Source organism: Callorhinchus milii, unplaced genomic scaffold (genome assembly GCF_018977255.1).
Source record: "Callorhinchus milii isolate IMCB2004 unplaced genomic scaffold, IMCB_Cmil_1.0 Scaffold10, whole genome shotgun sequence".
In the NCBI taxonomy this organism is placed as follows: domain Eukaryota; kingdom Metazoa; phylum Chordata; class Chondrichthyes; order Chimaeriformes; family Callorhinchidae; genus Callorhinchus; species Callorhinchus milii.
Genome location: NW_024704751.1, coordinates 14,490,640 through 14,515,488, shown reverse-complemented (window position 1 = coordinate 14,515,488; position 24,849 = coordinate 14,490,640). Strand labels below are relative to the sequence as shown.

At 50.7% G+C, this 24,849-nt stretch overlaps 1 protein-coding gene across 7 annotated transcripts in view; it reads left to right on the top strand.

The window, feature by feature from the left end:
- Window positions 1-24,849, top strand: part of ptprub (protein tyrosine phosphatase receptor type Ub) — a 119,499-nt gene that overhangs the window by 26,459 nt on the left and 68,191 nt on the right. For all 7 annotated transcript variants that reach the window (XM_042338627.1, XM_042338628.1, XM_042338623.1 and 4 more), the window contains exon 2: window positions 17,117-17,239. In XM_042338627.1, coding sequence (XP_042194561.1) covers window positions 17,117-17,239 — 123 coding nt within the window. The remainder of the gene's footprint in view (window positions 1-17,116; window positions 17,240-24,849) is intronic.

Genomic DNA, 24,849 nt, shown 5'->3' with positions numbered 1-24,849 from the left:
GCGAGAACCAAAACCTGCCTAAGGTTTCGCCCTGACTCGCCCGTGTTCGATCCCTGGGCGTAATTGGCTGCTGCGTTTCGCCCACAAAATATACAGTCAATTAACTTGACAGTGTATTCTGCGGAGTTCTTTGAGACGTCTCAACGACAACCCAATGAGGGAGCTAGGACTGGGGCAAGGAGCAGGACGGTGGGATTAGAGTAGGTTAGCGCTGTGAGCTCGCTCGACATGTTGAAGGCACGGAGACGATACGAGTTCTCACTGAAGATACCTAATGTAACCTGCTTTCCGTTTATGTTCAATAAACAGGAGGATTGAATGAGAAACTCGCTGGTAAGAGAGTAGTCTGTGAAATGAGTAGCTCGGGTGCTGTCTGTGACCCTGCACAGACGTGGAGTGCAGTGCGCTCGCTGGCCTTAATCTACTGCCTCGTTCTTGTCCTGTCTGGGGTCGATGCACTCCGTGCTCTCTGGCAAGAGATGCTCTCTCTCTCTCTCTCTTTATTTCTCTCTCTCGCTCACGACAACACTTAATCTCGAACAGAACCTCGCTCGGCAATTTCGTTCGCCCGCCTGCCCGCCCGCCCGCTCGCACGCCCACTCTTGCAGGTCCTGACCCATGCTGTTTAGCGAGAGTTACTGAGAGCTCTCTGAACTCCAGCCAGACAGCTTTAACGCCTTGCTCTTGATGATTGCAACGCCTCCTTACTTCCTTGCTTCTCAGAAGCCCTTTCCGAGCGAACAAAAAAAAAGCACCGAGCCCAGAAACCCTTGTCGGAGACGTGGAGGAGATGCCGTTCCCGTTGAGGTCTCAATCCTGGGCGGGTGAGGGGTGGTGGGAGGGGGGGGTTGGTCTTGAGCCCTGTCCAGCTGTAGAGGGTCCCTTCTCACCCCAACAACAACAACAAAACTACATTTATATAGTGCCTTTCACATTGGAAGCACATCCCAAGGTGCTGATGCCAGCCTTTTAATCCTCGGCTGTACTTGATTTGACATCAGGAAAAGGGCAGCACATCTCTTGCTCTCCCTCCCTCCCTCCCTCCTTCCCTCCCTCCCTCTCTCCCTCTCTCTCTCTGTGCGGCTGGTCTCTGCTTCCGTTACCTGTCGGACTCGCCGCAGTCGCGAGCAAAAGGCGGAGTAACGGAGGGCTGACCGAATCTGTCCAGAGACCCCAAATTCCACCTGGTCCGAGCCCGCGAGCCCGGCCATTTTATTGCCTGAAACGTTCAGGACGGTGGGGAGAAAATGCTTCGGTTCAACCTTGAGTTCGGAAGCCGGGTTTCAGCAGCTCTCAAAGAAGACAAGTTCCTCTGCTCTGTTTAACCCTCGGCCTAAAATATACCTTTGTTCTGCCATTGGGTGGACACCACAGTGAACAGCGTCTGAGACCAGACCTGAAGGCGGATAAATACACACTCCTCCTTCAAGACTCGTCTCAAGATCCCCCCTCTTCCCCCCGTGCTCGGTCACCCAGATACCCACTACCCGGCCTCCACCCCTCCTGATCCCAACCACCAGCGCCTTGGGACGTCCTCCTGACGTGAAAGGCGCTGTGTAAATGTAATTTGTTGTTGTTGTTGAATGTGTTAAGGTGATGCATTATTCAGGCGAAAAGAAATCGCTCCTTTCAAAATCATCTGTGCCCTCGTGAAACCTTTAGACATCAGCATTTTTTTTCCACCCTCTTTAAAAAAAAATGCGCGGTGCTCTCCTGATACCTGTGAGAGGAATGTGTGTAAAAGTCTAATTAGCTTGGAATCAGCAGGCCTCCTTTGACTCGGGAGATCAAAAAAATATAAGGCTGGGCAGCCATCCACAGACCAATTGACTATGAGCAGTTTAATTGCAATTAGTTAGCTGTTTGTTGTTGGTTGCTTTTAAAGCCAAGCCGAGTCGTTCACTGTAACAGACGGTGTGGCCTTTTCTTCTCAATGGCCGTGATTCGCAACGAAAGTCGAAGTAGGAGATATCAACACGGTGGGTCGTATCTGATGCTCCTTATATGTAGCCTTGGGGACAATCGATCCTCCCCAGTCGCTACCCTACTAGCATTGGCATGGGGTCCTGTAGCTCAGTGGTTAGAGCGCTCGCTTTGCAAGCGAGGGACCTGGGTTCGATTCCTGGCGGGGCGAAACCTTGGGCAGGTTTCCTTACTCCATCCACACGCCTCTGTTTACCTGGCAGCGAGTAGGAGCCCGGTTGTTAGTCGACTGGTGGATGGCTTTTCTGGGGGTAATAATCCCTTCGAAAAATATATAATCCGGTGACTCAATCCACGGCTGTTTGTGGGGACGCTGCTGTGCGCAATTGCCTGCCGCGTTTCGCTCACAAATATACAGTCAATTCACTTTACAGTTATAGTCTGTGAAGCGCTTTGAGACGTCTCAAAGACGTGAAAAGCGCTGTATCAAATACAAGGATTATTATTATTATTATTAAACTTTCCTAAATCTCTCATCCAACAACTCCTTGTGACGCAGAAGCACTTCCGAGACATTGCCTGCCTTTCCCTGTTGCGTTTTTCTGCCTTCGTTTCCCAGTTTGATTCCCGGCTTTCCTGTGTTTCTCTTTTGCATCGCCGCGTGTGTGTGTGTTTTTTTTATCCTCGGGAGTCGGGTGGCGCTGACGGAGACGTTGGGATGACTTGGGGATTCGCGTCCTCATAACCTCGCCGTTGCTCTCCTGATCCGGGGCTGAGCGCGTGGGCTAATCTGCTCCGCTGCGTTGGAATGAAATCTGCGGCAACGGAACGTTTCCCAACGGGGCTTTCAACAGTTACACCTGCAGCGCCAATCGCCAGCTGTTCCAGGTCCTGGCTGGCAGCCAACTTAGAGTCACTGCAGACTGTGTGTGTGTGTGTGTGTGTTGTGTGTGTTGTTGTGCGCGAATGAGTGAGTGAGTGAGTGTCATCTCCCAGCTCAGACAGACTAGGCTGGTGTCGCTGAACAGCAGGGTCTCATCTCACGTTGGCCACTGACTGCGGCCGTCGTCCATTTCATAATCCTCGCAAGACAGGACTGCACTTGAGTCAGAGGGTCGTGGGTTCGAGCCCTCCTCTCTCTTACCTCCCCCTTCCCCCTTCCTCCGCCCACGTTGGGCACTTTCAACTAACAAGGTCCAGACTGACGCTCCGATTCAGATCTCAGCGAGTGGGGGGGGGTGGGGAAGGGGCAGAGCACGGTATTGTCGGATGTGCCGTCCTTCGGTTGGGACGTCAAACTGAGGTCCCGTCTGCCTGTTCAGATGTCAAACGTCAAAGGTCACAGGATCGATCGCCCCTGCAGCTAAAGGTGATTATTCACATCGCGGCTCTTTGTGGGGACATCGCTGTGCGCAAATTGGCTGCCTCGTTCACCTACAAAAATACCCAGTCACTACACTTGACAGTTAACCCTGTAAAGCACTTTTAAGACTGATTTGATTCAGTGCCTTTCGCATCTGGAGGACGTTTCGAGTTTGATGCACACGGTCACCACACTACACCTCACAGTAAAATCCTTCGTACCATCCTCACAGGACTTTACCGGGAAGTGTAGTGACCGTGCGTATCAAAACTCGAGGACCGTATTCTTTTATTCCTTAGTGTTAGCAAAAACGCGTGGAGAGGAGATTGACGGCTGAGCGGAGAGCAGAGAAGAAAAGCAGGAGGGAGTAAGTCAACAGTGAAAGGGAGGAAGGGGTGAGGCGAGAAGGAAAGGGCACGGCAAGAGGAACATTGGCGGTATTGAAGGAAAGTGGGCTCAGGGTTAAAGGCAGTGATGCTGTTCAGTGTAAATTGGACATGAATGTGAGGAAGTGCTCCACCTCGCCTTACTATAGTCACAGGTCCCCAACCTGCAGCCTGACAATGGATTATGGAGAAACTCTTGCACTAAGCCTTACATTTACTAAAGCGCCTTTCACGTCAGCAGGATGCCCAAAGCCTTTCGGAGCATGTACTGTAAAGTTGACTGACTGCCTGTTTTATGGGCAAATTGTACTGTAACAATACTGTACATATCGCTAGGCTGACAGGAGCTAAGTTTGGGCACTTAACTGCCCGCTGAAATTGTTATGATCATAATCCATCCGTGCCCTTGGCATCTCCCTACCTCTCCGACCTGCCGACCAGCTACCCCACTACCTGTGGCCTCCGCTCGGATGGCTCCGGCCTCCCGTGTGTCACCCCCCCCCCCCCGTACCCTCCATACCAGTAGCGGTGGCTGCGCTTTTCAGCCACAACAACAACAGCAACAACAAGGTTACATTTGTGTAGCCCCTTTCACGTCGGGAGGACGTCCCAAGGCGCTACGCTGTAAAGCTCTGGAACACTCTCCCTCGATCCACCTTTGCCACGAACTTTGATGAGCTCGGCGCGTTTGGGGGAAACCAGCTCGTTTTGCATCTTAACGAGCGCCGGTTGTGTGCGGCCGATTAATATCGAGTGTACAATCACGGCGGGAATGGGGGTTGGGGGGGGAGGGCCGGTCGCTAAGACACAGACGAAGCTTAAATTGGCCATTGTGTTGGTCTGCAACGCTGCTGCCCGCGAACTTGGCTTCGCTCCTCAATATGTAGAGGCGAGCGAGCAATGCAAAGTCCCGCTGTTATCTCAACCGTGCAGTCCTCGCATAATGTGAAACACGAAGGCGTACGGTTACACACTCTCTCACGCTCTTTCTCTCTCTCTCTCTCATCTCCATGTCCTGTGCGCTCGCACCAGGCCAAGCTCAGTCTGTGTGCGTGTGTGCGCGCGCGTGTGATTAGGGCTGATTTCCTTCGAGTTCAGTCTGCGAGAGAGCTCTATCCCTTCCGTGCTCTGCTCTTCCTCTGCCCGTAATTGAGATAGATACTGTGCAACAGAAAGAATAATTGTCTCCACTTGGGTTGCTCTGCACGATCGGGGGAACAAGTGCGTGCGTTGTATTCTCCACCGCAGATATGCATCTCCGGAAGATAATCATAATCCTTGCATTTGATATCACGCCCCATCGCACTGCTGTCAGCGTCCCAAAGGGTTTCACGGGATTCGCTGAAGAAGTGACTTGCTTGCGTGTGTTGGAGGCAAATGCGGCAGCCGGCGATGTCCCAGCCAACAGCCCTCAAGTGAATTTATCTGGTGATGGTGGGGGCGGGGGGGTGTTAGGGGTGGCGGGGGCAGGGGGCGCAGGGGGGCATGGGGGAGCGGAGGAGGGGGAAGGAATCTTCCCCCATCGAATGGGGAGCTCGGTGTAACATTTCGTTTAACCCCCACCCCAACACCCACACCCTCCGCCCCTCTTGATTCCCACCCTACGTTGTCCAGCGTCTCACATAGAAGCCAAGTTGAGTGAGCGACTGACCAACCCCCCCCACCCCACCCCATCCCACCCCCCACTCCTCCAGCACAGCTGGGGCCCTGCTTTACTGACGGGTCCTGTCATCCGTCTCTCGCTGGTCTGGGTTCAGTGTTTCTGGACTGGTTCGGAGCAGCTATTGAGTTAAAATATAATTTTTGTCCTGCCGGGACTGTCAGACTGTTACAGTGCCTGATTTAGTGACTTCCACAGCTTCAATTCCCTTTTCCCCCTCTTACATTTCCTCTGCTTACATTGACAGCTATTTTTGTTGCTCCTGTGCTGAACTCATATAAATTCCTTGTTCATCTTCACAGTTTCTCAACTCCCCGGTCTCCTGCCCCCTTCCACACACACACATACACCCCCCCCCCCTCCCACCTTATTCTTTTTGCTGGATGTATTTGTTTTGGTTTGATTGATTTCACGTAGCAGCCTGGCTCAGTGATGTGCAGAAGTCTCGCCGAGCCTTACCTAGTCTAAGCTGACCATCCAAAGCAGGGCTGGGGTGAGGGGTGCGGGGGAGGCGAGTGAGGGGGTGTGGGGGGTGGGGGGGGGGTGTTGCGTTGTAGGAGGTGCCGTCCTTCAGATGAGACGTTAAACCAACCTAAACTTAGACTCCACTTGTGTTTGCGGGACTTTTCTCCGCCCAAATTAGTCGCCGTGTTTCGCCCACACAACACACAGCCACTGCGCTTGACAGTGTATCCCGTGAAGCGCTCGATGATGTGATAAGGCGCTGTGTCCGACGCAACGCGTTATTATTGTTATTATTGTTATTACTGTGAAAGGCAGAGACAGGACATCATTTTAAAGCTTTAGTCAGGAAAAGGGGATATTTCCCGGGGGAACAGAGGGGAAGCCAGACTTGGAGATATTATTCAACTGTTTATCGTGCTGTGCGGCCTGAGAAGGGATAAAAAAACGATTTGATTCTATTGGGTGTGCCGTTGTTTGTGCGAAGACTGTATCAGCTTAACCCCTCGCGTAATATCCTGCCGTCAACGTTCATGGTAGCAAAGGAGCAAAGCTCTTTTCCGTGCAAAGTGTAGTGACTGTGTGCGTTGCAGGGTGAACGACGGCAACCAATACGCGCACGGCAAACCCGTGTTGGGGGAATGTCTGTCGGCCAGGACACCGGTCCGGGGTGGGGGGAGAATGGGGGGGGTGGGGGGGAATGAGGGGGTGGGATGGAGGGAGGGAGGGAGGGAGGGGGAGAGAGAAACCCCCTTTTCTTTTCCCAATAGCGCCGCAAGATCTTTTAACGTCCTCCTAAACGGGACAGGGGAGGGGGAGCTCGGTTCAATGGCTGGGGGGAGTGTGTGGACGGGGTGGGGGAATGGGTAGGGGGGTGGACCTACTCACTGGCTTCGCCTGAAAGCCTTGGAGCAGATCTGAGCGAGCAGGCAGGGGTCGACGGAGCATAGCCAGCGGAACAACACGTTGCTAATCCGTATGTACATAAACAATGCTGCCGGTCGGGGGTGAAAGCTTTGACTGGCACAAAATTCTGTCTGACTCCAGGGCAGACGGCTTAAAAATTCGCACGAGCGAGCCAAGCGTGGCCGGGAGGACGTCAGTCGCCGAGACGCCCGCTTAATCAGCGGCTTTTCGCACCAGCGCAAATCCCCTTTTTGTGCAGCGGCCATTCAGACCGGAGAAGTGATCCCCGAGCCGCAGCACAGGGGCTGGCAAATCTGATTAAACAGCTCAATGGGTCCGGGAGACAGATTAACAAGTCATTGATTCCCGCAAGAGTCAACGTTGCTCTTTTAATGGGGGGGGGGTGTGGTGGGGAGAGGGAAAGCAGTTGTGTCCCATCAGTTTGGTGGATGGGAGCACCTTTTTATAATATACGCAGGGGTGCGAGGGGCGCAGTGTAAATGCAAGTTGTTGCTGTTGCTGGAGCATACCATCGCGCACAGCAGTGTCGTGGATTGAGTGACCAATTTTTTTTTAGAAGGGGTTATTATCCCCCCACCCCCACCCCCCCCCCACACACACACACACACATACACAGAAAGCAATCGATCCACAACCGGGTTCCTGCTTCCTGCTGGGTAAACAGAGGCGTGTGGAGTCAGGAAACTTGCCTTCGGGTTCGTCCCGCCCGGGAACCGAACCCGGGTCCTCTCGCTTTGCGAGGTGAGCGAGCTCGCTACTCCTCTACGGTGAACAAGCCTGGGCACAGACTGGGTCCTCAAGCCATTAGCTCTTATTAAGAGCCTGACAGCAAATTTAGGAGCTAGTTCCATTTAATTAAATCCAACGTTCATTCCGATCAACACAAGAGCCCTGAGAATTACTCAAGTTAATTTGAGGCAAACTCGAGTAATCCACCTCTAATGTCAGTCTAGATCCTTGGCATCTACTTATTTATTCTTAATTAAAAATAAACTCTGCCAAGTCTTTTCCCCCACTCCCCCCACCCCCCCCCCCCCATCAGATGTCGCTCGGTCACTGGCCTTTTTATCTTCACCGCTGTTCCCTCGCCGAATCGCGACTGTTTTTTTTTTAAACTCGCACGTTTGCAAAATTGTTATTTGCCCGTCAGTTCCCAACTCGGAGGCAGAGTCCAAAGAAAGTGGCGCTCTCTACTTTAATCCCATTCTCCTGCCCTCTCTCTCTCTCTCTCTCTCTCTCTCTCCCCCCATCGTGTCCGTGCTGGGGCTCGCTCCCCAACTAAGAGCTCTCTGCGCGAATCCCGTTCCCTGCTCTCTCTCCCCATCGTGTGGAGTAAGGAAACTTGCCTAAGGTCTCGCCCTGCCCGGGAATCGAACCCCTTGTCCTCTCGCTAGTGTGGTGAGCTTGGGGGTGGGGGGGGGTGGGAGGGTGGGGAGTAGTAGTGCACGCCACAACTCCCACTTAAACACTGTGCCGGGTTTGACAGCTCTTTGCTGTGAGATATTCCATATCCTATGAACCCCTTGAGCTAAAAAAAGAGTCCTCCTCCCCCTCCTCCCTGGCACGTTACCATTGACTGTAAAGCTCGCCGCGGCTGCCCAGACAATGCCTTTGTCCGCCGTCGATGAGATCATTGACTGCTGTGCAACGGCATTACAAGGAGCTGCCGAGTTAGAGAGTATTGAGTTTTGTGGCAGTAGTTAATCACTGTGCCCCCTCGACTTACTGGAAAATCAATCCAGAGTGAAGAATAATATTAAGGCACATCTGGAGAGATATTCCACCTGCACTCTCCATTGTAGCTCCAAGGGTCCACATTTTGAATGAATAGAAATAGAACCAAAGGCTCTCGGACACGACCCCCCCCCCTCCCCCCCCCCGATGAAGGGCGCAATATAAATATAAGTTATTGTTGGTGGTGGTGAAACCCGAAGCCGTTTTTCTCTCTTTTTTTTAACTGACGGAAGAGGATCAAAAGGCTACGAAACAAAGGCGGTGTTTGCCAGGTCCCATTCACTCCGATAGAGTGAGTCTAGACCTGGTCGGAGTCGTGTAGCTCAGTGGTGAGAGCACTCGCCTCACAAGCGAGAGGACCCGGGTTCGATTCCCGGACGGGGCGAAACCGTAGGCAAGTTTCCTTACTCCACACGCCTCTATTTACCCAGGGTTTCGCCCACAAAATACCCAGTGAATTAACTTTGCAGTATATTCTGTGCAGCGCTTTGAGACGTCTCAACCAATTAATAAAGAGCTATAAAAAATGCAAGGATTATTATTATTATTATTATTATTATAATAATTTCTGCCCCCAAACAGTGAATGTTTAATTTACGGGAATGAAGGTTTCTAAGTGATTGAAGCTAACAGTCACCGTGTCCTGTGTGTGTGTGTGTGTGTTTTTCCCACCAGGGACCTCTAGGTACAATAACCTTTGTATCCTGCCCTTCATTGAACCCTCCTGTTCTGCTGATATCAACAGCACACGGCCCCCGAGGGAATGAATTGGCAGAGAGTATCCACATTGTGTTTAGGTTTCTCGGGCTCGTTCCTAACAGTTGCCTTTGGGGCTGCTCAGAATGCTTAGAAATGTTCCAGGTTGTCCTCTAGGTTGGGATTTTGTCTACGCAACACTACAGTTGACATTGCCAAGCGTTTTCATTGGAGTGCGTTCACCCTCCTCCCTCCACCCCCCCACTACCCCACTGCCTCCCTCCCCCACCCCCCCCCCCAACCATGTGCAATGATCAATCGCACAGTGTGATAAGTCACCACAGCCTGGAATGAAACAAAATGCTTAAAAAAACTGCCTGTATGTTTCCGAGCCCCATTGGTGAAATAATGAAACGCCCGTCGATGTAGAATCATAATTCTCGCCATCCGCCACTCGACTAACAACCAGGTTCCTGCTTACCAGATCCTACCATTGCTGGATAAACTGAGGAGCGCGGAGTCAGGAAATTTGGCTAGAGGTTTCGCCCCGCTCGGGAATCGAACCCTGGTCCTCTCGCTTGCGAGGCGAGCGGGGTTTCCGGGGGTAATAACCCCTTCAGGCAACTAAATCGTTTGATCGCTCCATCCACGACCATTTGTGAGGACGCTGCCGTCGTGCGCAATTGGCTGCCGGTTTCAGCCACAAAACGTACAGTCGATTCACTTGGTGCAGGATTTTAACACGGCTTTGGACGGGGTTAGCTTTGGACAGAGTCGGTTAGCGTCACGGTTACCCTGGCCCCTGCGCGTGCCTCTCCTGCCGTCTTCGCAACACGCGACTCGTTACGACCTTCTGAATCCAATGCGATGTGCTGCAGCGGCTCGTTTTTGAACAACGGCCAAGGTAAAGCAATTCCAAGCTGGTTCCCCTCGTGCCGCTTAGCCGGTGAGAGGAGGCTCTCTGAAATGCGCCCTCTGCATTCTCCCTGCCATTCCCACCACTCCGGACGAGGCACGATTCACACAAACGCTATTTCGCATTCCTTTATTTAAATGGGGAGTCGAGAGCTCGCTGGGAAGCGTGCGAGGGGGTGGGGCGGCGGGGTGGAGAGCGTGGGGGCTGTTCTGTGTGTGTCTAGTTGTACCCCAGGAGTTTTTTGTGTATGGTTGAGCGAGCAGAGATGGACAACAAGGAGTCTGATGTTGAATAAGATTGATTTTGAGCCGTGGCAGAACCTCGCAAATGTGTTGCGTTGCTCCGCAGCTCTCTCCAGAATGGCCACTGCTTCTCACACCCGGCTGTGAAAAGCAACAGCCCTCTCCTCTGCAATGTTTGTCCTTCGCTTATCAATCTCTCCCACTGTCATGGCCTCCTGTCAGTAAAGGGAATTGTGTGTGTATGTATGTGTGTGTGTGTGGGTAGGTGGGGGGCGCGCGTGTGTGGAGCGGGTGTGGGCTGCGTGTGTGTGTGTGGAGGATGTGGGGGCTGTGTTTGTGTGTGTGTGTGTGTGTGTGGAGGGTTGCCGGCTGTGTGTGTGTGTGTGTGTGTGTGCACGTGTGTGTGTTTGTGTGGGCGTGGGGGGGGGGGGGGCATGGAGAAGGGATTGTATTGTACGCAGCAGTATTCACTCCCTAAGGTGAGTTGTTTTGCTGATACAGCAGTTTGCAGTTGAAAATGAGAAAAGTTGGCAAGTGCATGTCCAGTGTCGACACTGCAATTATTCGGTCGGAGGTCAGTTCTCTCTGTATGTTCCGTGTGTAAGTGAGTTCAGTGCCTGCGTAGCCGCAAAATAACACAACACCACCGCAATAACTTTCGACACTGCGCCTCATCACGTCGGCGAGACGTTTCCAAAGCGCTCTACGGGATCTCTCTGCTTGAAGGGGTTGTGAGTGTGAGAGAGGAGTGCGGGCAAGGAGGGGTAGAGGGAGGGAGACGGTATAATTTTCAATAAAAGAAACGTACAAAGATGGTTTCAGTGGGAGACTTTTGGGAGCAATACATTTGCGAGGCTATGCGGTAGGAGCGGGGGAGTAGGAGTGGTTGGATATCTCTTTCAAAGAGCAGGCACACGCACGATGGGCCGAATGGCCTCCTTCTGTGCTGAATGATTCTATGATTCTATGAATCTGAATTGTGGAAGCTTCGCTGGCCTTGGCGTGTCTGGAAGAAGAATGTGTCTTTGTCCTGACCGACTGAGGGTCTTTCCGGGAGGAACGTGACGTTGTCCTCGTGAAAGTCTTTCAACTTAAATGAATGTCATTAACTTTTCAGTCGTGTGTCACCTCTGCATCGGTCACATTCTTGTTGCTGACGAAGAAGTCATTTTCTGTAAATACCTTGTTTGAAAGATGTTTTCCTAACCCGCACTGTCCATGTTATGTCCAGAATCATCTCTCTCTGTCGCTCTGTGTCTGACACCGGTCTGTCTGTTTACCTCCTCTCTGTATCTATCACTATCTCTCTCTCCTCTCTGTGGCTCTGTATTCTCTCTCTCTCTCTCCTCTCTGTGTCTGTCTTTCTCTGTATTCCACAACCTGTCCATGGACATGGGCACGTACTCTGTGGACATATGAATTTGACAGGATGTAAAAAGCCCTCAAACAAGTGCCATTTGGTCACACAAGCTTCTCTCCCTCCTTCATTCCAAAAAATATACAAACTGCCATCTGGCCAAACTGAAAACTGACGTTCAGCACAGATCCGCCAGAAAAATGGCAACGGTTTGAACACGACAGATAATAACAATAAGCCATGCATTTGATAGTCAAATTGTGGACAACAAACACCTTCAGTACAATTCACGTTTATTTTAGGGCCTTTCACGTCAGGAGCTCATCCTAAGCACAAAGCCATGACCGTAAAGGGAGCGAAGGTTTTTTTTATCTGGGGGAATTGTTGGCCAGGACACCAGAGGAAACTAGCGTCGTGTGATCTTTAGCCTGAACAGATGGACCGAGCCTTGGTTTAACGTCTCACCCGAAGGACGGCACTTCCGACAGCGCAGCGCCCGCCCCCCCCGCCCCCCACCAACACCCCTACCCCCAGCACTGCATTGAAGTGTCAGCCTAGACTGTGTGAGCGTAAAGCCCCAGCGCGGGGGCTCGATCCCACGACCTCCGAAATCCGAGGCGAGAGTGCAACCGACTTACGGGGGTAATAGCAATATATAAAAAATACGGTACAAAGTCAGTGAGTTTTGGAACGTGGTGCGACAACAAGATCCAAAGAGGGCTGTGAAACTAAGCCCGCTTAAGTGTGTGTGTGTGTCTGTCCTTTTGTATGTGTGTGTGTGTGTGTGTGTGAGAGAGAGAGAGAGACAGAATCACAGAGAGAAAAAAGGGAGAGATAGAGAAAATGAGAGAGAGAGAGACCCGAGGTAACTGTCTCGCTTTGATTTCCCAGTTGTAATATTTTAACTAAAGCCATTTTGGCTGGTAACATTTGCACGAGAAAATTATCTCAGCGGGAGGTTAATAAAAGACATTTTCTCAGTGATAGGATTGTATTTTAGCCGCATGTTTTTTCCTGTAACAACCTGACAGCTGATTAGCATGCTACATGGTTCGAGCACAATAGCCAAATATTGCGAGGAGTTTGTGATTGTAAAGAAATTCCCACTGACAACTGTTTGGTATTCCCACATTCCCACTCAGCTCCTTCCCAGGGATGTTTCTACCTTATCTATCGCTGCTGCAGGAATCTATTTATACAAACGGGCTTCCCAGATGGAGGCTAGCTGGTGAGTGCCGAGCGATGTTATTGTAATCTATCATAATAATTCCGTACAATTTATATTATAATCCCTCCTTTTGGTGCGGAGCCCTTCATATCCGTGAGGCATCTCGAGACGCTCCCGGGAGTGGCTGCGTGTGTTTGCTGTAGGCGAGTGCGGCAGCAATCGGCCCCGCAAACGGCCAAGGTTTACCTGGAGCGTTGTGAATACTGCAACAGTAATAATAATAATAGGTTTATATCGACCCTTTCGTGTCGGGAGCACGTCTCGAAGCGACGGACAGTCAAGTGCAGTGATTTTGCAGGCAAACGTGGCAGCCGATTTGCATAGGGCAATGTCCCACAAACAAAAGAGAAACTCACCTGTCTTTTTGGGTAGTGCCATGGGATTTTGGTGGGCGATGGGGTTGGGGGGGCGATAAAATACCCACGGAAACCGGGTCTGGAGTAAGGAAACTTACCCAAGGTCTCGCCCCACCCGGGAATCGAACACGGGTCCTCTCGCTCTAATCACTACGTTACGGAACTCCAGAATAATGTGGCTGTGTGAGAGGCTCATTAAATAATTTATAAAAGTAGCCACTAATTTCATTATTCACCTCCACGAAGTTGAATTATTTAGCGAAGGCGGTCTTGTAAATAGATGTAAAAACTAAGTCAGTGTATTTTTTGTCTCCCCCCCCCCCCCATCCCCAACGCAGTTAGATGTTTATTGAATTATTCAAATCTAGCAGTGTCTTTGTGGAGTGGTCAATTAATTTAGTAACTTACTCTGTAATTCCAGCCAGTCAATTTTCCGGCTCAATCATCCTTTCTCTTGTAACGACGCTGATTTGTGCTGAGGTGGTGTTAACCTGTAAATCGAGTGGCGTAAGATAATGCAGTTGACCCCAATCTTCTTCTCTTTCCTCACACGACCTTTACCTGTGCACTTCCCTGACGTCCAGCGTTCAGCACTAGGAAACCCAGTCCATTCGACCGTTGGCTCACTCCAGTCCAGTCCGGCTTGGCATCAGGCTCCACCAGTCTTAAGCGCACCCAAACCCTGGGCGCTATGTAAATGCAAGTTGTTGGTGTGGTACCATCGCCTAATCGCTGGCTGTATGTGTTGGTGTTAAGCTTTCCCGAGACGCTTAAAGGGTGCTGTATAAATGCAAGTCGCTGTTCTTGTCAAGTACCTTTTGATGAACAGGACCAACCCGTCGCGCAGCTTGATAACTGGCGCGACGGGCTCCCAATTGGTACCGACACCACAAGACGCGCAGGAGGTGCCGCAGAACGGCGAGGACCCTACTCCACAGGGGACGAGGACAAGAATAACACACGAGGATAATCAGTCGGGAGCTGTTGTGTGTCAAGGCGATAGGAATGAGCCGTTTGATTCCTCAGACATGAAATTTGTGAACGGGCATGAAAGTGTTTCGGCGCTCGCTCTCACAGCAGCGGGCATCCAATTGTGCTTTTATTTCAAGCTTGACACCCTCCCGCCCACCTCCCTTTTTTTTTGTTCCCTCACTGGATGGGTAGTTGTGAGACAGCTGTGGTGTTTGCAATTTGTTTAACAAGCTCTTTGATCCTCTGTTTTGCCGAACGGAGACTGAATTCTGTTAACTGGTGAGAGGGAGGGAGGGAGGGAAAAGGGGAGGGACAGATTACAACACGTTCCTCTCTCCCTTCGATCGAATGATCCAACAATAATAACAACAACAAGTTATATTCATTCAGCGCCTCGCACTTCGGAAGGACGCCCCAAGGCGCTGGACAGTTAAGGGTTTGCACCAAAGCTGGAGGTCGGAATCAAGAGGGGTAGAGGGTAGAGGGGGAGTGCGGCCGAAGGCACGGTCAGAGAGGAAGATCTTCAGATGGGCCTTGAAGGAGGTGAGCGAGGGGGTGAGGCGGAGGGATTCAGGGACAGAGTTCCAAAGGGTGGGGGGGGAGGTAGAAAAGCTGAAGGCCCGGCCGCCAATGGTGGAACGGGCACGGAGCAGGTCAGTACCCACCGAGTGGAGGGAGCAGGAAGGTGGGTTTGGTGTTAAGAGGTCACAGAAGTAGCGGGGAGCACGACCGTGGAAGATTTTAAAGGGGAGGATGAGGATTTTAAGCTCACCAACTGGAACCCACGTCCTTGAGCTTCATCAGATGTCCGTGACATGCCCACCCGCCTCTCGGCAACCAGTGGGCAGTGTCTTGGCGCAATTAACTAAATTCTGGGAAGCAGATAATTACAGCGCCTCGCGTCAGCAGGAGAAGCATCGGCAGCTCGGGAAACAAATGACAAAAGGGAGTTAAAACAAATATAATGGCTAATTGATAAGAAATCGCGTGTCAACTCGCTGTGACCCTGACATTTAGCTGACGATGATGTGATACTGCACAGCTCACATGGTGTGGGCTGTAATTGTCACCTGCTCTCCTCCCTCGCCAGATCTCCTGTCCTCGCTCACAGCCCACACTGCCTCTGTGTGCGCATTCACAGCTTCTCCTCCTCTCTCCGTTGCGTGCCAGAAGGAAGTCTATTCTGGGGGTCGGGTTTCTTTGCCTGGCTCTCTGTATATTTTTATGGGGGGGTTCGTCCGGGTGTCTGACACGGGAGGGAACCCATCGCTGTTGCTTAAGAGCATCCAAACCAAACCGAGAATTCCGTGCATCCCACCTTACACACGGAGATCGCAGAGATAGGTTATCGGAGTGGAATGCGCTCACTCTTCCGGAGAGGATTAGGTGTGGGGGCCAAGAGCCAAGGCTTGGGGGACCCCCAGAGTGGGTGTTGGGGTAACTGCTCTGTCGGAGGCACTGTCCATCGGATGAGAACTTTAACCAAACTCCCGCCTGTGCCCCGTTCAGCCGGCCAGATGCTACAGACTTCGCACAGCGCTGTCCGTAAAGAGAAGGGAAATTTCTTCCGATATCCCGGCTGACAGTCCAGCCACCCCTTCCCTCCCAAGTGAAATTGACCATTCACTTGAGCTGAGTTGTTAGGAACAGGAAAAAGGTGGGAGTCAAGGGGTGTGAATGGGGGAGAGAGGAGAGGAAAAGGCAGGGAAGCGGAATTAAAAGATCTGACGTGATGGAATAGAGTTGACCAGGCAGAACGACTATCTCCCGTGTCTCTGCCTCTGTCTCTAACCTCCTCGGGGAGTATGACAGAGTTTGGGATCGTGAGTGTGAACCGTTACGTACATCTGTCGGTTTGTTTCTGCTATCTCGCTAGTGCAAAGTCATAACACTGTACCTGCATTCAGCGAGGCCTGGCTGACTGTCAAAGCAGAGAGTCTTGTTCAGATTAAATTAACTCCACTGAAAAGCCTCCAGCCATGGATGTGCAGCTGCTTATCGCAGTGGCTGACCGCTCGCTGTTTGTCATTCCCGGAGTCCAGTCAACTCCGCTACGCAAGGCTGCCCAGCGCGGTGAAAGACAGAAGGGGAAAGTCAAGTAAAAATCTAACTGGTGCGTTTTACCTAATAATAATAATCTTTGTAATCGATATCGAGCCCGCGTCGAGCCAAGACCCCCCCACCGCGGTGACATCTCAAAAGCGTTTCACGGGATTTACCGTAAAGTGCGGAGACTGTGCATTTTGTGGGCGAACAAACCAAAAAAAAGAGGCTGACGATTTGCGCGCACCGCAACGACGTGTGTCCCCCCCCACCCCCAGACACCCGTGAAGTGAGTGATTTCAAGCACCTTCGTTGCCTGTTCGCAAACTCCCCGCAGCCATGAACAAGTCGATCAGGGAGCTGTTGTGCGTCTGTAATATCAGCGATCCGTACATTTGTTGGGTTTTCCTGCCTGAGATCGGCAGGTCAATGGATTGGTTCCAATTGAGATGATTGGTGTGTGATTGTGTTGAAGAAGCTCCCTGTGCCTCTCTCCAGTGGCGGCTTGTGATTGAGAGCTCTCGATCGCCAGGGGAGCAAATTACTTGTCTCGGCAGTTGTGTGATTGGGTCAGCGTGGAGCCGGGAGCCTCGGGGTGACCTCATTCGGGCTCGGAGTGCTCCCTCGGCACATGACCGAAGGGTCTTGCGCGCCACGTGTAAACCACGTGGAAACTTCAGGGCAATGCTGTCTCTGACCCCGGTCCTCTCTCCGTCTCGCTCCCTTTCGAAACATTCCGGTAGAGTCTGCGTCTCTGACCTCCTGAGCCAGCGAACTCCACACACCTCGTGGAATCCGTGCGTTTTTTTCAGCTCCTCAAACCCGTCCGTGTCTCTTCTCTTCTCCCGCAGAGGAATGCACCTTCGACGAAGACGCGGGACCGTGCGACTACGTCCAAGGCACCGATGACGATTTCGACTGGGAGCTGGTGCGAGCTCATGGGGGACCTCACCAGAGCGCTGACCTGCTCCGCGGTGAGTTCCTCTTACGCTTCCCCCATCTCCCCCGATCAGGCGTGCAATTTAATGGATGCCGCGCCCCGCACGAGCTCCTAACATGAGAGGGGGGTGCGTTTCCCCCCTCCTCCCTCCCGAAGACTTGGTTCGCTCTGCTTTCGTCATTGACCCCAGCGTCAGTCAATTGTAATATCAATTGCAAACGGTTATTAGTATTATTATTGTTAGAGAGAGATTGCAGGAACCTCCCTCCCCACTGTTCCGTCCTCTTCGCACAGGTGTCTAAGTAATCTCTGGCGTCTCCGCAGCAGCTGATAGAAGAGCAGTCTAATAGGCAAGTTAATAGGCAACGGAAACCCGATGACTTTGTGTTGCTCAAAGCTTTCAAAACATTTCCCTAACTGCACAGCAGGAATTCTGGCGATGATAATAATAATAATCATATAATCCTCGCGTCCGCTATAGCGCCTTGTTACACTGTTGAGACCTCTCAAAGCGCTTCACAGGATATATCGTAAGGTGAATTGACCGTGTATTTTGTGGGAGAAACGCGGCAGCCCATTGCGCACAGCAATCGGCAAAACACAGCTGCTGATTGTGTTTCAATCGGTCGTTGATTCACTGATTTCTTTTGGAGGGATTATTACCCCACGGAAAGCGACCCACCGAGGTGCTTTGACTGGGAAATTGCTGTCAAGGGTAGTGACTGTATGTTTCTCAGTCGGGGCACAGCGAGGCCTCACAAACACCCACCGTGTAGCGGAGGACTAGTTTTTATCTGCAAGCATCGTGGGGGAATCTCTGAAGTCCACGTGAACAGGCACAGACTCGGAGCTGGACAAGTGCTTCTGACAGTGCAGCGCACTCTACCTCCTTCACCTCCCCCAGGGCTGCACTGGAAGGTCAAGCCTGTAGCTTAGTTTTGTGGTTAGAGCACTCGCCTCGCAAGCGAGATGACATAACAACATAATATGTAGGAGCAGGAGGAGGCTACTCGTCCCTTCGAGCCTGCCCCGCCATTCAATCGTGGCTGATCTTCTAATCTAACTCCAGCTAATACCATAACCCTGCCTTATCCCCATTTCCCTTAATCCCTTTTGCAATAAGAAATCTACAACCCGTCAACAGCCCTTTGGGGTAGTGAGTTCTATACATTCACTGCCCTTTGAGTGAAGAAGTTCTTCCTCAATTCAGTGCGAAAGGGCTGCCTCTGATTTTCAGGTTGTGACCCCTGGTTTTAGTTTCTCCAACCGGGGGAAACAATCTCCCACTATCTACTCTATCATTGCCCTTTGATGATCTTATAGGTTTCTATAAGATCCCCTCTAATTCTTCTATATTCTAGAGAATATAGGCCCAAATTGGTCAGCGTCTCCTCGTAACTCATCCCCTTCATCCCTGGCACTAACCCAGTAAATCTACACTGCACCCCCTCCAAGGCAAGTACATCCTTCCCAAATAAGCCGACCAAAACTGCACACAGTATTCCAGGTGTGGTCTCACCAGGACCTGGGTTTGATTCCGGGGCAGGGCGAAACGTTGGGCAAATTTCCTTACTCCACACGCCTCTGTTTGCCTGGCAGTAAGTAGGAACTCAGTTGCTGGTCGATTGGCGGATTGCTTTTCCGGGGATAATAATTCCTTAAAAAAATAGTAATAATAATTGGGTCGCTCAATACACGTCTGTTTGTGGGACGCTGCTGTGCACAATTGGCTGCCGTGTTTCGCCAACAAAGTGCAGTCAGTTTACTTTACAGTATATTCGAAGACGCGATAAGGTGCTACATCAAATGCAATTATTATTATTATTAGAGACCTGCGCCGTGAGCTCAAAGTCCCAGAACACAGATGTTCACAGCTTGTGTCATTTTCAGTCTCTTATTACTGGAGAGGGACTCTTGAGTTTGTGTGTCCAATTTCAGAAGCTTATTACCACCGTGAAATCTGCCATCCAGGGCACAGATATCAACAGACACTGTCATAATATTGAGGTTTGTGGGCATAAAAATATGTGCTGACAATAAAGCTCGCTAATGTTTGTATTTTGGAAGTTAACTCTGTTGTTTCTGGGGTGGGGGAAAGAGGGTTCAGGTGGACACTGGAATTAAAATGGGGTGTCTTAACAGAGACACAGAGAGAGAGAGACCAAGAGAAAGAGAGGAAGAGGTGGAAAGAGAAGGAGTGGGAGAGACAGAGAAGGTGGGGAAGAGAGAGATGGAGGGGGAGAGAGAGAGAGCGAGAGAGAGAGAGAGATGGGAAGGGAGAGAGATATAGAGGAGGGGGAGAGAGAGATGGAGGGGGAGAGAGAGATGGAGGAGGGAGAGCGCGATGGAAGGGGAGAGAGAGAGAGAGAGAGAGAGAGAGAGATGGAGGGAGGAGGTGAAGGGAGAAGGTGGGAGAGAGAGAAAAAAGGAAAAAAAATATCTCGATACCACCTTATCTCGTTGAGACGTGTCAGGGTTCTTCCCATCGACGACTGCCGGGTGTAGGCGACTGTGGACAACGGTGACGGCGAGCTGTCCGTCAGTCACAGATCAGTCTCGTTAGAAGCAGAGTAATTCCTCTCTCAGGCGCTTATACGAGTGAGCAAAAGGCATTCATCAGCAGCTCGTTCCTGGAGAGGAAGTGACACCTGCTGTCTTATCCTTCATGCTCTTTGCTCAGTAATCTCATTGAATCACCTGGAAGCTTCAAAGCCGAACGCGGCGGTTCGGACTTTTTAAGAGGAACATTTCTCACATCCTTAATCTTCTGCCCGTAACAACAGCAACTTGCATTTCTATCCTGTTCTTCGCATTGATAACTCATTCTCCCCTGGTGCTCGCTCCCCCACACCCCCGGAGCTCTCTACTCCCGTTCAATCCCCTGCTCTCTCTCTCTCTCTCTCTCTCTCTCTCTCTCTTTCTCTCTCCCATCGTGTCCGTGCTGGTGCTCGCTCCCTCGCTGGAACCCTTAATGAGTCGTGTTTTGCCGAGGGGAGGGGAGTGGAGGGGAGGGGAGGTGGGGGGGTGGTCGAGAGTGTGTGTGGAGGGAGGGAAGGGGAAGTTGGGAGCGGGAGAAGAGAGGGTCAAACTCATCCACGTTAAAGACAAGCTTTGATTTACAAAAATAAATGGAAATAAAGGGGCCTCATCTACAGCTGGAACTTCAAATCCCCCCACAAGAGGAAAGGGTAGTTGACACTAATTGATGAATTGTACCAGACGAGTTTACTTAATGAATTTTGTAAAAATTGAATTGTGTGAGTGCATTTCATGTTGAATCCCGAGGTCGCTCGCTCGCTCGCGCCCCACCACTCGATCTCAGACGCTTCCCTTTCACGTGGGTCTTCTTCCGTTTGAACTGAAATCTTACATCTCCAAAGCAAAATTCGAGACGTGGCTCAGTTTAAAGGCTTCGTACATCAAAGCCGCGGGAAACTCCGAACAGCCGAAGAAGTGAAAGCGTTCGGGCAGCTTTTGAAGCTGGCGCGAAGACGTCTCATCGTACGTCCCGTGGCTCTCGTGTGTTCGAGATCGTTTATTTTTGGGGGTTTGGTTCCCGCAAAAACGCTCGGTCACTACACTTTACAAAAGCAGCAGCAACAACAACAACGACAACAACAACAAATTGGATTTAACCAGCTGCCTTTCAAGCGTCCCAAGGCGCTGGATAATGAGGGGGTTTCGTTCCCCGAGCTGCGGGTTTGGGGGTCAGAGAGGGGTGGAGAGCAAACGGTTGGGTGGGGGGGGGGGATGTTGGGGTGGAGGAAATCCTATGCTCCGCATAAAACCAAATAAGACAGCGAATCCTGCGCTTCAAAGCAGGCGTCGCCCGACGTGAAAGGTGGCGAGGATTTTATTATTGGTTGTTTTCATTCGGTGATTGCGTGGGTGTGCGTGAGCGTGCGCGTGTGCGTGTGTGTGGTGCGTCTTTGCGTGTGTGTGTCGGGCGCGTGTGCGCGCGTCACTCCGCAGTTGGGTTGACCCCGAGGTTTTGACTGCGTGACAGGCAGACGGTAAGCATTTGCGACGGGCATGACTGAATGGCCCATTAGAGAGAGTGATGTCCACTGTAGCTCATTCCATTCCTCTGTGCGAGCCAAGCTGTCCAGTAAAACCGCCCGCTACATTCATCTGATGGTCTGATAGTGTCTCATGTGCTGTCAGCTCGGTCAGTTACAGAGCACCTGGCTGTCAAAGGGGAGATATTATCATATCCCTCCGCTCACCCCCACATGACATAATAATAATAATAATATAAAATCCTTGCATTTGATATTGCGCCCTTATCACGTCGCCGAGACGTCTCGAAGCGCTCCACGGAATATATTGCGACGTGGATTGAGTGTGTATTTTCTGGGCGGAATCAAGAGCGCACGATTTCTCATGCGAAGAAGTGATTTAAAAATCGGATCCTTTTTTTTATTGAAAAAAATGACGTGGAATTAATCTTCATTTCAATCGGATTTCTTTTCATATTCCAAAGTAGTTTTGCTAAAAAAAAAAGCTGCAGACAGAATTATGCCTCATATATAAAACAAAAGTGCAGCAATACAAGCACAGAGACTATAATATATATATAGATATATATATATGAGTCAGATGTTATAGCAGGTTTATTTATTTTCTCTTATTAGCATCTTTAAAACTGTTTTTCTATCGCTCGGTAATAGTGCAATCAATTTCGAAGCAGGGACGAGAGCAGATGAATAATTTACTGGATGAAAGTTGTGGCCGGGGACACAGTTTCCCCGCAGCACGTATGAGAACCAGAATTATTGAGAGTTCACAGGTTGCAAACGTAGCGCGCTGCAGTCCAGTCTTTTTTAAATCCATTTCAGCAAAAAATATAGATAGATACATATGAAATCCTCGCGTTCGATACAATGCCTTTCACGCCTGCGGGACGTCTCACGTGTAGTGACTGTAATAATGATAATAATAATAATCGTTGCATTTAATATCGCGGCTTATCACCTCGTTGAGACGTCTCAAAGCCCCTCACAAAAGCTTGTAAGGTGGATTGACTGTGTATTTTGTGGGCGTTGCGTTTTGTAGGTGAACCCGGCAACCAATTTTAAGCACAGCAATGTCCAGCCCCCCCCCCCCCCCCCCCCCCAGCAGTGGGCTGGAGCATCAGTCTAGACTGTGAGCTCAAATGTAATGGGGGGGAGTGGGGGGGCTTGAACCCACAAACTCCTCGATTTGAGTAAATCTTCAGTTCCCCCACTGACTGCGTGGAATAAACTGCACCAACTGGCAAGAGTATCGCAGTGATAGCAAGACAAGAGCAGGGGCTGTGGCGCATTTAACGTTTGACACACCGGCCCCAGAGCTTTACTCAGAGAATTTACGAGATCGGTTTCCAAATCGCTTCGAAAGAAATTCGCATTATCTAAATCAGATTATTCGCAAAAAAAAATCCTGTCTCACTCACTTAAAAATGTATAACCCCTCACCCTTAAAACGCGGGGCGGGGGGGGTGGGGGGTGGGGACTCAGAGCGGGAGCGAAATAAATCCCAGTGCATTAAAACATCGCTAGCGTAATCCTGATTTATTAAATATGCACTTTTCCAAACCAACGCTATTATTCCCTTAGTCCTTGGAATCTGGATATTGCTGTTCATTCAATTCAAGATCATTTCGATTTAGTTTCGATCTTTGCCACAGTGTTTTTCGTCCACAACAGAGCACATTAAGTGGTTTTCGAATCTCACCCCTTTGAATGCTTTTTTTTTAGTCATCTCCCCCTCTCCCCCTCTCTTCCTCCTCTCCCTTGTTCAGTGAGGGGGTTCAACTGAGTTCCTGTAAATCTCTTTAAAGACCTACCTGTCCTGTGGATATTTTCTCTCTCTCCTCTCTCTCTCGTTGATTCCCACTGACAGTATGTCTCTCTCACTCTCCAGTGTAATTGGAGCCTGTGTTTAAATCTTCCCGAGAGGTACTCTGAGGCTCTGAACCTAATAATAATAATAATAATAATCCATTTGTGTTATAACATCAGTAGGAAGTCTCAAAGCACTTCATAGTAAACACTGTGTATTGCAGTGTACTTGTAGGCAAAGGAGACAGCAAATTTGCTCGGAGCAATGTCCCACAAACAGCCGTGAAACGAGTGAGCGACCAATTTTATTTGGGGGGGATTGTCAGCCAGGAAACTCCCTTTTCTTTTCGAATAGCGCCGCGAGACCTTTAAACGTCCACTTGAACAGGCAGTCGGGACCTCGGTTTAACTTCTCATCCAAAGGACGGCACTTGTGACAATGCAAACACCCCCCCCCTAGCACTGCACTGCAGCGTCGGCTTAGACTACATGGCCCGATGTGGAGCTTGAACCCACAATTTTCTGACTCCGAGGGAGGCAAGAGTGTTGCCACTGACCCGATGCAGGGATTTACATGGATTTGCACAGAATGTACAGCGCGGAAACAGGGCGTTCAGCCCAACCAGGCCACAGGAGTCTAAACCCATTCCCCACACCCTCCCCGTACCCTTATAGCCTCTTCTCCCTCGTGTGTGTGTCTGGATTCCTCTTAATTGCATTTACATCGTCTGATTAAGCTGTCAATACGGGCAACAAGTCCCTACATATTCCCACTGCCCCAGGGTCAGTAATAGAATCGCTAACAAGTGGGAACAGTCCTGGAACGTTAGAGTGATTATGGTCATTTAATACAAAGAAAGTTGCTTTAAATTTACGCTCAGAAACAATTGAGAAACAATTATTTAGGAAGTCTCTCTCTCTCTCTCTTGGTTCTCTCTTCTCTCAACATCTTGTTTCTCTCTGTCTCTCTCTCTCTCTGTGTGTGTCTCTGTCTCTCTTTCTCGCTCGAGGTCCTGTCTCCGTCTCGTTGCTTTTTATCGGACATCAATTCTCGGCTGTTCACATAGACACGAATTAGCGGCTACATCATGTGGTTTGAACGGGAGGATGACTGGGGGTGAGGGCGGCGAGGGTGGGTGGGGGGGGGGGGGGGGGGCGCCGGCATTTGATGGAGATCTCGGGGAGGTCTCAGTGATGAGGTTGCATTATCCAGGTTGTTGCCAAAAAAAAACTAGCGATTATGAATAACATTACACAAATCAATCCACAGTCTCGGGAGGTGGCCGGTCCTTATTGATGCTCTAAGATGCTGAAATTCTGAAGTGACTGAGGAAGTGCGCTGAATCTTTCTTATGCACAGAGCCTTGCTCTGGCTGGTCGATATCAGTGTATCATGTTAGAATAGGTGCTACGTGGCGGAGAGTTGTGTGTGTGTGTGTGTGGGGAGGGGGGGTGTGAGGGGTAGGGGGGAGGCAGTATGGGGTGGGGGTGAGAGGGGGAGCGAGATTGGTTCACAGCCCGCTGTGGGCAAATTTGCTGCTGCGTCCGCCTGCAATATCCAGTCACTACACTCGACGGGAAATCCCGTGACGTGCGCTGTTGCCGACCAGAGGAATTGGTCTCCATTGAACGCGGTGCCGACAAACAATGATATTCTTTGCATTTGATACAAGCGCCTCATCGCGTCGTTTACGGCACCTCAAAGCGCTTCGCAGAATGTGTCATAAAGAGGAGCTTCTGTGTACTTTATTGGGGGGCGAAACACGGCAGCCGATTGACCAAGGGATAAGGGGGGCAAAAGGCGGGTAATTGGAGTTGAGAT